This window comes from Salvia hispanica, chromosome 3 (assembly GCF_029641045.1).
Source record: "Salvia hispanica isolate PSC_SH4W2 chromosome 3, Shi_PSC_v1, whole genome shotgun sequence".
NCBI lineage: Eukaryota > Viridiplantae > Streptophyta > Magnoliopsida > Lamiales > Lamiaceae > Salvia > Salvia hispanica.
Window position 1 is genome coordinate 12,196,679 of NC_142694.1, and position 14,289 is coordinate 12,210,967.

The window sequence follows — 14,289 nt, forward strand, 5'->3', positions numbered from 1 at the left end:
TTGTTCAAACAATAATAAATTAGTTTTTTCAATAAATCTGAAGAAAATGTTATACGAGAGAGAATGTAACTTTCAAATCTTGGATTTCTCTTTTCGAAATGTACCAAACGTTTGATATGAATGGTATGTATTGAAGTAATTCATTACTATCATTTGTTTTGTATTTGTTGATTAAGATAAAACAAAAACCGCTGTATCAATTAAATACTAGTACTACATTTTTTATTTATTAATATTTAATTAGTACTCCCGTCTCACAAAAGATGTTACAAGATGTTACATTTATGGGAGGGCACGCAGTTTTAGGAGGTTTTATGCGTTAAACGGTGAGAAAAAATATAAATTTTATATTAATATGAGAGAAAACTTTTTTTAATAATGAAAATATAACATCTTTTGTGGGACAAACTAAAAATAAAAATATGACATCTATCATAACACGGATGGAATACTATTTCGTAATTATTGTGTAGCTGTAGCTATATACTCCTTCGGTCTCATGAGCTTACGCGAAACCAAATTAGTAGTATTTTAATTAAATAAGTGAAAAAATTATATTGCAATGAGAAAACTATAAAAAAACTACCCCATAATTCTACAAAATAGTAGTATAAACTTTAATCATTTGCAATTACATACAGAAACAAATGACGACTCCTCTACGCTATTGAACTACTTTCGTTTCTCAAGTCAATAATATCTGTAACCTTGAAGGATTGTGTTGGTTCCAAAATGAATTGGAGAGTAAGAATGAGCATCAATGAGTTCAGTAAATCTCTAGTCGAGGAGGCTGCCACCCTCATTGTCTTAGGGTGGAAGAATTTTTTGCACATATTACGTCTTGCTTATCTCAAAACTTTCGACTATTGTGGCGATCCATCTTGGTTGAGTTCAGCAAACCTCGTCGCCACCCTTGTTGAGAGCCTCAAGAACTTCTCCGTGCATCTCCTCACACAAATTTCTTCTTGCTTGCCTAAAGTTTTACGGTAGAAGGAAGTTACGCAGTCATCGAAGCATCTTTGTGAAAGCTTGCTATACAAACCAAGGCTGCAGAGAGGCCAACAAAGGATTCATCAGCTGAAAAGCCCAAATAACCAGTGCAAGCAATACAGTTGTTAGTTGTTACTAGCACTAATAATGCAGTGAGAATTCTTTAAAAGGAAAATTACACTGTTAAGATAGGCAAAGCAAGGCTCGAATAACTTGTGGTAGAACCATAAAAAACAAATATAATCAACTTCAGCAGCAAAAGAAGATCACTTCTTGAGGAATTTCCATGTGATTAGGAGTTGCAGAAGTACATTTTTGAGCAAGCTACTCTTGACGAAATGCAACATAATTACTTAACAGAATTTGTAGAGAACGATATTTTAACGGAAAGATCATAATCCATAATCCAGTTGCTGACACATTTCCCTAATCACTTACTACAAAAAAAGGAACAAAATATCTCTTGTTCAAACACATAAGTACTTATTTGCCAGTAGCTATTGAAATATGTTCTGAAACTATAATCACATCAATAAGCAAACAGAAAACCAAATTAAGGCTTGGAAATGTCAATACTTGGATGATAGGACATATATAGCAGCATAATTTTTGGATTTAACTCAAGAAAGACAACAGAAGCATACTAGTACTACATAAGAGTGACTCTTCAAATCTACCCATTACCCTATTGTATGTTGGGCAACAGAGCAAAAAAACATTCCAACTTTGAGTTGCAACATTTTCTAACTCTTGTCAGAAAATCAGACCTTCCTACCGAAGATCATTCGCAAAAGCCATTCTAAAAGAAATGGAAACACATAAGGCCATTCTAAATCAACAATATATCGAAATTAAAGTAACCAATTCAACCTATATGTCAAAGAGATGGTGGAAAATAGATGTCATTCCCTTAACGTCCAATTGCACCGGAGTCGAGAAATGCACTGGTTTTAAGGAGAATACTTTATTTTCGCTTCATGTATAAAGTTGCACAAATTCATAACCAATGCAACCTATAAAACGTGAAGCTGCCAAAAGCAAACACACATACCCAAAACATTTTGTTTGAAAACTTGCAAGTTTTTGTTCCAAAAAAAGGAAGGGGGAAATACACAATCAGATGAAGCGCGCAAGTAAAACCAAAGATTAACAAGCAATGTAAATACAATTTCAAATGTTCTAACAACAAGGCTGCTGCTAAAATTACAGAATTTTGTACCTGTCGCGCGTTTGCATCTGGTCGATAATCGATGAAATTCGTGCTTGATCGGACTCGGGGAGAGATGAGATATCCGTTTCTAACAAGTTCTTATCCATGAATTGAAGCTTCGATATACGGATCTGAATTCTATAGATCCAGAAATGGAAATTGAGAGCTTCGTTTATATAGAGCTCTGGATTTGGTCGCAAGTTAGGGTTTAGGGTTTAGTGACTCTGGCGCCGCCTCCTATCAAAAGGGTACACAATTTATACGCAGTAGTTTAATTTCTTAGAAAAGTATTTCTATTATCCTTAAAAAATGTCTAAAAATAAAAAATAGTACACGAATGTTCATGGTAAAATGTCATCCCCAAATATTCATTTCAATGGTGAATCTCATTAATGATCACGCTAAATAAATGTTCAAATCAATGAATAACAACGATATCATTAGTACTTACTTATTAAAAGTCACAAACATCAAAACTTCAATACCCTCCTAAGTGTTGTATGATCTAGTCTGCTACTTTGCCGGTCTAATCTCAACATGCCTCAAGATTCAAATTTCAAACACGAAGCTTTAAGAAAATGATAGTTTGTACTTATAAATATGAGATATACATAAAATAAAATTAGAGTATACTATTTATCTTTAAAAATGGAGTATTAATTAGTAATTATTTTATTTATTTATTTATTTGAAATTATACAGAAAATCATGCTTTAATTTGAAACTATAAGTGATAGTAGGATTTAAATGAAATTTTTGGTGCTGAAATAAAAACCAAATTTAATCCCTACAAAAATGAGACGTATTATAAGTGGAACTATATCTAATTTTATTTTTAGTTTATTTCACACTGTTTTATTTGGGCTATGTCAATAGTAGTATAAACATAGAAGTACAATTCAGTGCCACTACATCTGCAATCTTGTACTTTATCTATTAATTAAACAATGCACATGTAACAACGTATTGTCGTAAATAGTTTGAATGGTACTAGTATAATTTAGCAAAATGAAAATTTGTGATGCTAAAAAAACATGCAAATGTACTCGCTCTAAAATTGATACGTATCAATTTATCAAATTGAAAATTTATTGGCGAATAGCAAACTTTGAATTGTGTGTGACAAACTAGTAATGAAAGTAGGAAAATCTGAAATTCGACATAGTTCTACTCCTATTTAATTTAGTCTCAGGATTCCAGAGAGCAAATTTTGATTTTTATTTCAGCACCAAATTTCAATTAGCTAAACTTAATCCAATTTATTTATAAAGAAAACCATCTTCAATCCAAAGCATAATTTTAACGGTGAAAAAAATGTGGTTCACAAATAATTATCTCATTTTATATTCGTTTAACTTTGATTATTTTTAGTAAATAGAGCCCAATTCCATTATCTTAAATCGAATCGAGTAGACAATTAATTATGGAAAGGGAGTAAATTAAAGAGTTGCTTAATTTATTAAATACAATGAGTGTGTAGTGTGTAGTCGTTTATACGGCGTCGTATGGGACAGCAGTGTCCCACCTCATGCTGTGTTTATAATGACAGCAGAGGATTCTATCCCCATTTCCCATTACACTCATCCACTTCCCTTCCCTTCCCTTCTTCACTTCACTCCACTCCACTTGAGAAATGGCTTTCTCAATCTTCATTCCCCATATTGCCCCTACAATCCTCTTCTATTTCCTCCTCCTACCCTCCCCCATTTCCTCCCTCAACATCACCCTCCTCCTCTCCTCCTACCCCTCCTTCTCCGACTTCAGTTCCCTCCTCTCCTCCACCGGCATCGCCGCCGATCTCGCTTCCCGCTCCTCCCTCACCCTCCTCGCCGTCCCCAACGCCCTCCTCCGCGCCCCCTCCTCCCCCAACCTCGCCGATGTCCTCCGCTACCACGTCCTCCTCGAATACCTCTCCCTCTCCGACCTCCGCCGCATCCCCCCCGCCGGCAAGCTCGTCGCCACTCTTCTCCAAACCACCGGCCGCGCCGCCGCCAATTCCGGCTCCGTCAACATCACAATCGACGCGAATTCGATCACATTCCACTCCCCTGCCTCCAACGCAACCCTAATTTCCCCAATCAAAACCCTACCCTACAACATCTCCATCCTCTCCCTCAATTCGCTCCTCATCCCCGCCGATCCCGATCTCGCCGCCTCGGAGACGGGCCCCCCGCTAGGGCTCAACATCACCAGCACGCTAATCAACGGCCACGACTTCAACGTCGCGGCGGCGATGCTGGCCGCGTCGGGCGTGATTTCCGAATTCGAGGCGGACGAGGGCGGCGCCGGGATCACGATGTTCGTCCCCACCGACGAGGCCTTCGCCGACCTCCCTCCCTCGGCGAAATTTCAATCCCTAGCGGCGGATCGGAAGGCGGCGGTGCTCCGATTCCACGTGCTCCACTCGTACTACCCGCTCGGCTCGCTGGAATCGATCGTGAACCCGGTCCAGCCGACGCTCGCGACGGAGCAGAACGGCGCGGGGAGCTTCACGCTCAACATCTCCCGCGTCAACGGATCTGTTGGAATCGACACCGGAATCGTGCAGGCGTCGGTGACGCAGACGGTTTTCGATCAGAACCCCGTCGCGATTTTTGGGGTTTCGAGAGTGCTGTTGCCGCGGGAGTTTTTCGGGAGGGATCCGATTGATCTCTTCAAGCCTAGTGGCGGCGGCGATGCTCCGCCGCCGGATATCGCGATGTCGCCGGAGAATTATGGGCCGGCGAATCATTTGTCGGCGGGAGGGGCTGGGGGCGGAGGAGTGGGGGTATTTTGGGGATTGTGGTGTACGGTAATTTTTTATTTTCTGAATTGAAATTCAATTATTCATGAGTTGAAAATTTGTAAAAGAAGAGGAAAATTTAACACGCTCCAGAATCCAGATTATGAATGTGGTGACCAAATTGGTTGAGTGTTTGCAGATTGATGGTACATTGTGATGTAAAGAAGATTAATTTTTTCGGACAATTTTGGAGGCTAGATTTTGATGTACAATATTTTACTAGTTTTTAATGCAGAATTTCGGTTTCTTGTACTTTTCACAGAAAAGGTGTGATGCGATGATATATTTATCTTGCCAATTTTCTTTTAATTTTCCTACATTTACGGACTAAAAAAGGTTGTTAGTATATAAAAGATGCTCGTTTTAAAAAAAGTGGTTAATATTTTCTAGTAGTACTACTTATACAAAATTTGCCTAGTGAGTTTGGGGTATGGTTTGTGTTGCACAATTTTGTGACATGGCAAAACCATTGAATAAATCCATAGCTTTTTAAATAAAAGGGCGAGGGCTTAAGTGGATTACGTTCAAGTAGTTTTATGTAAAACAATATTGGATCTAAAATGGTCGGACCACTATGTATAAATTGAAACCTTTTTATCTTCTTTATTTTGCTTCTCGATTTGGGTAAATTATTGATTTGACAGACTGGAAGAGCTTTTCAACTATGTTTGAAACTTTTAGTTTATCTGAGAACCTTGTGGCAAATTAATAGTCACACATTAGTAATAATGCTCCATTACGGTTCTCAGAGGCAAATTAATAGTCACACATTAGTAATTGGTAATGCTCCATTACTCGTGTTTAACCCATGTTTTATAGTTTATTAAGGTTTAAATGAATTGAATCACTTAATAGCAGTGGCAAATACAGGGGGAAGGGGTCGGCTGCTCCCTCGGTGCGACTAATTTTCACTTATTCGGTCATAAAATTTCCATATCCGCCACCTCCATTTGCTTCCCACCACCCAGAAGTATCAAAAAAATAGCAATGTTTGTCTTAAACTAAACCCATAATATATATTCTGCCATTTCCATTTTTATATCATAGATCCACCACTGCTTACTAGTATGAAATTATTAACATCAAATTCAACCTTGTTTCTTTAGAGGTAAAGCCCAACTCCCAGTCCTCCCTGACTATCTTAGAGCATCCCCATCCGTGTTCTTATTTAAAAGCACGGAGGTGGACCCGTACCCACTTTTACTCCATGTCCTTAAACAAGAGCACAACACCCACATCCATGGTCTTCCACAAGGACAAGCTCAAGGGTTCCACCATTCTATTATTCAATTTAAATACTTCAATTACTAAAAATATTTCTACAATATAAAAATACATTAAAATATAAAAGTTACATAATTAAATCCTAGAAAATAAAAATACATAACTAAAATCCTAGAAAATAAAAAAATACATAATTAAAATCCTACAAATTAAAAAATTACATAATTTATTGGGAAATGGGAAAATATTTTGTTTATTTAAAAACAATTTTTTATATTAAATTTCGAATTTAAAAAAAAAAAAAAAACGAAAAATGCCAACGACTAAACGCAGCCCGCCACGTCAGCCTACTCAGCGGCACGGACATGCTCTTATTTAAGAGCACCGCCCTGCCGCTGGCACGGATGGACAACGTGCAACGGCAAGCAGTGGTCGCCTTGCCAGCGGCAAGGACGACCGTTGCGGATGCTCTAAGAACAAAAAATCATACTACTAATACTACTAATTCAATCAACCTCCCCATTTTACCCACAACTGTCCATTCTACTTTTTTACTTTACGACTACTTTTCTTTTTTACCGAATCATCAATTATATGTTCCAAATCAGATCTAGCTAAATAAAAAAGATGGAAATCAGATTTACGTTAGATAAATCAAAGTTTTATATAGATATGGGGGCAATATCTCTAATTAATATCGATGGCAAACTAAGAGCAACCTAATATCATCTTCTTAAATCTATCGATAGATGCGGAACAAGTATTTAGAAGGGCATAGCAATTTGATTCTATCATTTATTAGTAAATATAAAAAGAGATTAGAATCATCAAATCATGAACACTGTCAATTGTTGGGAAGCAATAGCAACAAATTATTCAACATGAATCCAACACCTTCATTTTCTTTCATCTTCATGTTCTTAATTATTAGATTGGCAAGTTTGATAAGAGAGTTTGGAGGCCTTCTTACTAAGCTTTGGTTGTACAAGAATACATGAGAGTGTTGCTCAAGAGTTTCAAAAGGAAAAAATGTTTAGTGGAATAATGGGAACATACTATACTACTGAAATTATTGAAAAGGGGTACATACATGCTCTATTTTGATTAATAGCGTAAAATATAATCTAATTCTTTCATTAGTTCAGGCCACGTGTGTAGTTATGAACTGACGATGATTATGTTGTGACAAGATTATTGATTTTGCGCTGATTTAATTGGGGTTTAAATGTGAAGAGCAAATGTGATATAGAATGTTGAGGTTGCTTGACAAAGGCTTCTTCTCAAGGAGGAAAGAGGAAAGAGATAAGGCTAGAATTAGAACTTCATCAAGTCAAAATATAAATCAAGAATGATCAACAACAACATTTGAAAGATGCAATTCCCAGTTTAACAATCACTCCAAAAAAGATACATTCGCACAATTTACTAACACAATATTAGTATTTCCAATATTTTTTAATTTTCCCTTTTATTTTATCAATTGCATATTAAAACTCCTATCATTTTAAACTGTACTATTTTTACGACAGGATGATGGAGTATAAAACAAATGGTTTCCAAACTTTTACATGTCGTAAACTTTTGTTTTTGCGGGAAAAATTTATTTCGTTTCGCCCAAACAAATTAGTACTGTTACTACTGAAAGCAACGAAATAGATTTCTGAATCGGAACCCTAATTTTGACGAAATGCTAGAACCAGAAGAAGAAATTATCCCACGCCACAATCCAAAATGGAACAAATCTTCCACAGTTAGTTGCTTGGTTTCTTTGATCTCAGTTTCCTTTACTCACTTCTCCTTCTCTTTGCTCCCTTTCTTCCTCCCCGCTTCATCCTTCCTCTCCCTTCTTCCTCTCTCAGGTTATAATTCTTATCCTGTTTCTGTATAATTCTTCTTAACCATGGGCATCGAGTTTCGATTGGATGCAATAATTTTGAATTTTTTCTTCTTTTTCATCCAATTTTGCAGCGGTGTTGCTCGTACTCGTGATGGGATTGGGGAGATTGTGCAAGAGGGTTGCTGGAGTGAGGGCTTCGGCGCCAGCTTTTGTTTTCTTCAGCATTCTTTTCGTATGGGCTATTTACATAACTGTGGTTCGCCGAGGTCCTATTTTGATTCTTCAACTTAACAGCTGTAGCTCAAGTTCTTGTCAAAATGTGTAAAAGTTTAAGTGATTGCTTAGTTGGAAAATTACATGATCTTCACTGATGAATGTGCAAGGAATCTATCGAGACTCATTAAATAGTTTCTTTAGTGATGCAAATTTGAGGTTGGAATATTTATTTTGACATATATGTAGCTGTAGTTGGAAGGTGCTTGTAATTATATTTTCCTTGTTTCCTAACAAATGCAGTTACATGTAATGTTTTTGTGTTTACATATCAGTAATGCTATTTCTTTACTTGATGCAGTTATTTCATCTTTGTTGGACATTGTAATGAACATTGAAATGATTATGGTGTTAATCGGCCTATGCTGGTAAGTTGCTTACTTGCCAGTCAATGATTCTTACATTTTCTTGGTAGAGATGCAATAAATCTGAATTTTATGTATCTCAGCATGTTTGTCTTTGTATGTTTCTTATATGTTGTGATCATTTATTCATAACAGTCGTATTCTTACATCATACTATTGGTTGCAGTATTATGTTATCAGACCCTGGAATTTTGACCCATCATTCTTGCGCTCACCTATCTGTCCGGAATTCTATCAATGAAATTGAATCCCATGGAGAGGTGGCACAAGTTTGATTATTCGTTTTTATTATGCTTTTCGATTTACCACCATAACTTATAGATATAATATTGTTTTTGTATAGGAATTGAAAGTTTCAACTTCTGTTGCACATCAAGAGTCCCCTGCTGAAGAAGTATGATGTTTCTTCTCTCTTATCCTTATCTAAAGAGATACTTATTGTGCCATTTACCATCTACACTCCCAAATTTGGGATGCAGTGTGTCCAGACTCAGCTCCATTTGCTTTTAGTTTTGTTCTGCAGATTGCATTCTAACAATAACTAACATTCAGGGGTGAATCGGGATATCATTTGAAAGTTTATAATTGTGATTTTCTTAGGTAGTTTTTTATGTTAACCTGAATTGTATTGCCACTAAGAATTCAGATTGGGTAATACTTATCTTAGAAGGTCTTATGCTTTCTGTTGTTCTTTAGCAGTTATCCAACTGAAGAGAATGGCTTTAAAAGAAAATATAGTGCATGGCATGAATACAGTGTGGTAACATAAGAGTGTTCTTAGGTCATTATATTTCTTGTTCTCTTTAGTTCATCTATGATCAAATCATTCTCATTGGTTTCCCTTGACTCAACCCATTTATGGATAGAGTTTGCTAAACAATGACCTGAATTTGAACAATTGGATTAAATTCGACATATATGTTGGCTAGCTTGTATCACAACAAAGCTGCATGAAGCGGTGGAGAAACCTAGACATAGGGTTCCATATGAGCCAAGCTACTGGAATCTTCTTTCAAAAGAGCTTGATTACACTAGATAAACACAGATTCTGCATGATTTTCATTATACAGTTCTCTGCTTTGTAAACTGTATGCTTTATTCAGGAATTTAGTAGATACAGGAGGGTAAGATATTGCAGGTACTGCAAGAATTATGTTATGGGACTTGATCATCATTGTCCTGCTTTTGGAAACTGCATAGGTAATTGCATCATGCTTTGCCTATTAATTTTTTGTTGTTCAATATATCACTGTTTCTGAAGTGTTTATAGTTCAACTGATCATATTGTTATTATTTGTTTAATAGATTTGGAAATTTATGGCTGCCATGCAGGTCAAAGAAATCATGCTCTTTTTATCGTGCTTGTTGTTGGCTTTGCGATATCTGAGGCTTCTTTTGTAGTGTGTGCTTCATATTGTGAGTTCAAACCATTCACCTCACTTTTACTTTTTCTTATGCGGAGTATTTTGTGTAGATGTGAGGACAGAAGATATACCTTAAGAATTACTAGGATTTAGCATAGCTAAGAACTTATTAAGTATATTTGTGGCAGTTATCAGAAACTCCTTATTTATCAACATCCCTCTGCATTTTCTTCTCAAACTAATCTCAAGTATTTTCTTTAATCCTCTGAGCTACAGTCATGGCTAAGTCCGAGACCTCAAAATTTGTTGGAGAGAAGGTAAGTCATATTTCTCCAGTTCTCGCCAGTTGATGCATTCATTAGCATCATATTGTCTTTGCTGCATTGGTTGGATCGTTGGCTAACTAGTTTCTGTCAAACATGATTTAACTCTTCCAGCTTATTACATCCAGAAACTTGGTAGTTGGTACCGCATTATTTTGCGTGATTCAAGTGGTTTGGCAGGTAACCCCTGTTAGGTTGTCCTAATACTGTTGTAATTTTTATTTGTCAAATCCAGTCAAAATCTTTGTATGATAGCTCATGTTTTCATCTAACAGAGAACTTCTTCGTCTCTTAGGTGGTTTTCATAATGTGGCATGTCCATTGCGCATGTTTTAACATCAAAACTGATGAATGGGTAAGCTTTATTAACATGCTAGAGCAAAGAGATTCAGCTTCTACGAACTGGTAGAGCTTGATAATTCAAACTATGCATGAACCTTGACATTTGATGTTGGGATACACTTGGGATTGAAAGCGGCTTTTCACTCAAAAAGACTGAAATGGGAATATAGTTAGGGCTAGTTTACTTTATTTCCCACCCAACTAGAAGGGGGCAGCTGATTGAATTGTGCTTGTGTTCAGCCTGTTGTTACAAATGCAACTTTTGAGCAGATCTTGATTAGATAGATCAACTATATTTCGGGTTCTGGATATATATGGTGCATGCTTTCCATTTTTATTTTATTTTTAAAAAATTATGCTATGATGCCCGGAAGGGCCACTTTCAAATGGGTTTCAATTTTAAACAGCAGTTCAAAAACTGAAGGGTCCTATGGCAAAAGGCCAAGATGATCTATGAATTGCTCAAGTGGTTTGCAGTTGGCATTACTTGCTTGCTTTCTTGTCACATGAGAATAATTATTACTTAGGTTGTCTGCATTATAACAGTTACAGAAGTAACATGCTTGATGCTGGAAATTGATAAGAACAAAACGTGCACATATATAGTTGATCTGTACAAATTATTGCAGATAAATTGGAAAAATTATCCAGAATTCCGGAGTAAAGTCGTACCCCATGAAGGTAAGTTACTGCAATTTTTCTCGGGCGTCTCTTGTTAAATGCATATATGCTTTAGTTGAACTTACTTAGTTCACACCATTGCCAGTTCTTAGTCGCGTTATTATATTGTACAGGCCAGCCCCATCCCGACGCACAATTTATTAACCCTTACGACAAAGGAATTTTAAGAAATCTGAAGGAGTTCTTTGCAACAGATGCATATCTTCCTTGCAGATTGTGATCATCATCATCCATCAAAAGCTCTCTTCATCTTTTACATAATGCCTAAAGCTGAAACTGGAGAGCCCGCCCTACTTGTTATCTAAACCGAGAACAGAGGATGCCCGATTCTGACGAGGCTCTTCTGGTGGTGCGTCACCAGACACCAAGCTCATGCACTCCATAAAACTGGTAAAAAGTCTGCTTCCCTTTTAACTGTTAAAAAAATAAGCCAGTCCACATGTGATCGTACGGTCATGCCACTAATTCTCTCTAGAAACATTATCTTAAGTGTTTCGTCGCATCTTCCACCATCAACTTGTCGCCTTAATCATCAATTATCGCATCATTTTACAGGGGGTTTTCCTGATGGTTTTAACCGCTGAGCTCGGACCTTGTCGGATGGACTCGAGGCTGATGATCGATTCAATCTGGACAACGAGTCAGTTATGAATCGAATCAAAGGTGTTTAATGCTTCCAAACAACACACACTTTTGTAGCCCCCTTACATGAATCATTCAAGAATTGACATTTATCGAATCTTTACTAATCTTGTTTTTTTCCTATCATTTCTTGCACAGATAAGCCCCATTCTCAACATGGTGACACTGACAGGCTGCAATCTGTGTAACTGTTTGATTTGTTTTGAGTGTTGTGTTTTAAATCGTAACAGCAAGGACACTTATAGTTTTAGACAAGTGTATTTTGGAATATATATTTTTCGGCAAAAATTATAGGCTTTATTATCCTAATATATGTGATGTTTATGTTATTTTCATATAGTTGGCGTGAAGTGTAATTATTAGTAATGCTATATAAACTGTTATTTTCACTAATTTCCTCATTGCTTGTCTAATTTTCTACTAATACCCATTTAATTTAAGCAACTGATAGTGATTCCTCAATATTTATCAATGATTTATCCCAACTACCAGAAATGTCACACCAAAAATATCGGAGGTTAGTTGACGTGGTGCTGTCTTTTCGACGTACAAGAAACGAGCTGTGATAGCGATGCCATTTTCTAAAAGAATAAAGATAATGTAACTTCATTTTTTTTTCTGATTCATATCGGCAAACTAGTTCTATCGATAATTGTTGAAAAATGTCGATTTTTGAACTAAAACCGCCAATTACCTATTCAAAATCGAAATTGTGAATTTATTTGTCAGGTCGATTATGATTATATTTTACTGACTCAGAATGATAAAATACCGACCTATCATTTCATTCCTTCATTTATTCTAAATTTCGTTATAAAAAGATTAAACCTGACTTACAAGACTGTAACTTTGAAACTTCTTACATTTGAATTCAAAACATTGCAAGCCCTTCAAGCCATCAAGGTAGTTTAATTGGTGGGCACATAAGTATTGATTATGAATAGTTAAGAATATTTATGTTTAATGAGGATGGATGTGTAGAGTTAAAATTAAGTTGAAGAAATCTTAGTTGGCGGCTGACTAGAGAAATATGAACATAAATAGTTAACATGTGAGATCATGAATTTCATAATTTAAAACCACCCTATCATCCATCTACTGTTTGTATGGTGCATAATTGACAAAATCAAACCACTACCACCTATATACAATTAATATCATTTTATGAAATATCTTCCTAAGTGAGCGGTGTGCAAAAAGACAAGATAAGGTAAACAATTTAATATATTGTATTTGAAAATGAAATATACTATACATTTATTATAAGCAAGGGTTCAAATGACAATTTATATTTTAAATATGAATAAAGAATTATCTTTAGTTGTTAAATTTGAAAAATGAATGAAGATACAAGGTTCACTTAATGAGAGGCGAAAAAATAATTTAATTTCTTTTTTCCAAATACAATTTCATTGTAAACAGTAGTGGCTTTAGTGATTTCAATATTCTCGATACAAATGAATTTTTTATTGAGCCACCCTATAAAACAGACCAAATTCAGATCCAAATCTTTTTTTATTATAAATAGTTAGTCTTTGAATTTTGATTAGTCCCACAGTGACTTGCGATTTAGTAAATCTTTGAAACTTTTCAATTTTAAATAGATTTACTTAATGTTCCCGCGTGAGAAGAATGAGATTAATTTGCTTAATGTATATGGATGTTTCATTCACTTGATTAGGATGTTTACAATTTATTATTTTAAGGTAAATGGGCGTCTGCTACTTCTCTTTTACCTAATTCAAGTCTGTCACGATACATTTGAATTGAAGGAATATTCATTCATCACTTTCTCCACACTCCAAACTCCAAAACAATAGTGCTTTTTTTATGTGGTGTAACCCATACACCTTTATTAATATACTACTATTGTTCAAAATCGAACCAAGTGAACAAAATAATAAATTGTTTGACCCCTTCAATTTTTTTGTCACGTTATTCTTTGTAGAAAAATGAATTGACGAAGTGATGCACTCCAAGTCTCCAACCAACTTGTGGCATCATAAATTATAACCAATGTTATTAATATGAAATAATTACACGTATTATTATTATTATTATTATTATTATTATTATTATTATTATTATTATTATTATTATTATTATTATTATTATTATTATTATTATTATTATCAAAATAAGTCAAACAACTAACCAATCGCGTGCCATGCCATACCATGCACCACGTGAGGCTGTCTCCAACAAATAATTCACTACCAAGGAAAAAACATACACCAAAATAAATAAATAAATAAA

At 35.6% G+C, this 14,289-nt stretch overlaps 3 protein-coding genes across 7 annotated transcripts; 2 read left to right on the forward strand and 1 right to left on the reverse strand.

Moving 5' to 3' along the window:
* Positions 1–593: 593 nt before the first annotated feature.
* Positions 594–2,437, reverse strand: LOC125212552 (mitochondrial import inner membrane translocase subunit Tim9-like). The gene is made up of 2 exons (XM_048112758.2): positions 2,210–2,437; positions 594–1,047 (listed from the first exon to the last, which is right to left on the reverse strand). The coding sequence occupies exons 1-2, from the start codon at positions 2,305–2,307 to the stop codon at positions 864–866; spliced, it is 282 nt and encodes a 93-aa protein (XP_047968715.1). The 5' UTR covers positions 2,308–2,437; the 3' UTR covers positions 594–863.
* Positions 2,438–3,775: 1,338 nt separating this feature from the next.
* On the forward strand, positions 3,776–5,234 carry LOC125211678 (fasciclin-like arabinogalactan protein 4). Its single transcript, XM_048111571.2, has one exon. It carries the CDS (start codon positions 3,834–3,836, stop codon positions 5,013–5,015), a length of 1,182 nt encoding a protein of 393 aa, XP_047967528.1. The 5' UTR covers positions 3,776–3,833; the 3' UTR covers positions 5,016–5,234.
* Positions 5,235–7,751: 2,517 nt separating this feature from the next.
* LOC125210636 (protein S-acyltransferase DHHC9-like) lies at positions 7,752–12,368 on the forward strand. Of its 5 annotated transcripts, none has more exons than XM_048110181.2 (14): positions 7,754–8,065; positions 8,175–8,309; positions 8,618–8,684; positions 8,848–8,941; positions 9,025–9,075; positions 9,785–9,881; positions 10,014–10,097; positions 10,322–10,362; positions 10,483–10,548; positions 10,664–10,723; positions 11,340–11,391; positions 11,505–11,781; positions 11,947–12,054; positions 12,172–12,368. In XM_048110181.2, the coding sequence occupies exons 1-12, from the start codon at positions 7,894–7,896 to the stop codon at positions 11,609–11,611; spliced, it is 1,026 nt and encodes a 341-aa protein (XP_047966138.1). In that variant the 5' UTR covers positions 7,754–7,893; the 3' UTR covers positions 11,612–11,781; positions 11,947–12,054; positions 12,172–12,368. The 5 variants fall into 5 exon arrangements, with proteins under 5 accessions (XP_047966142.1, XP_088922390.1, XP_047966139.1 ...); XM_048110184.2 differs by having other exon boundaries at positions 7,781–7,956; XM_048110182.2 differs by lacking the exon at positions 10,664–10,723 and having other exon boundaries at positions 7,753–8,065.
* The last annotated feature ends 1,921 nt before the right edge of the window (positions 12,369–14,289 follow it).

Excerpts from the sequence above, each read along its gene's own strand:
- LOC125212552 (XM_048112758.2), bottom strand. The coding sequence starts at position 2,307 with ATGGATAAGAACTTGTTAGAAACGGATATCTCATCTCTCCCCGAGTCC. Across the intron at positions 1,048-2,209 it reads CAGATGCAAACGCGCGACAG|CCTTGGTTTGTATAGCAAGC; the intron begins GTACAAAATTCT and ends GCCTCTCTGCAG.
- LOC125211678 (XM_048111571.2), top strand. The coding sequence starts at position 3,834 with ATGGCTTTCTCAATCTTCATTCCCCATATTGCCCCTACAATCCTCTTC.
- LOC125210636 (XM_048110181.2), top strand. The coding sequence starts at position 7,894 with ATGCTAGAACCAGAAGAAGAAATTATCCCACGCCACAATCCAAAATGG. Across the intron at positions 8,942-9,024 it reads AAATTGAATCCCATGGAGAG|GAATTGAAAGTTTCAACTTC; the intron begins GTGGCACAAGTT and ends GTTTTTGTATAG. Across the intron at positions 10,098-10,321 it reads TGTAGTGTGTGCTTCATATT|TCATGGCTAAGTCCGAGACC; the intron begins GTGAGTTCAAAC and ends TCTGAGCTACAG.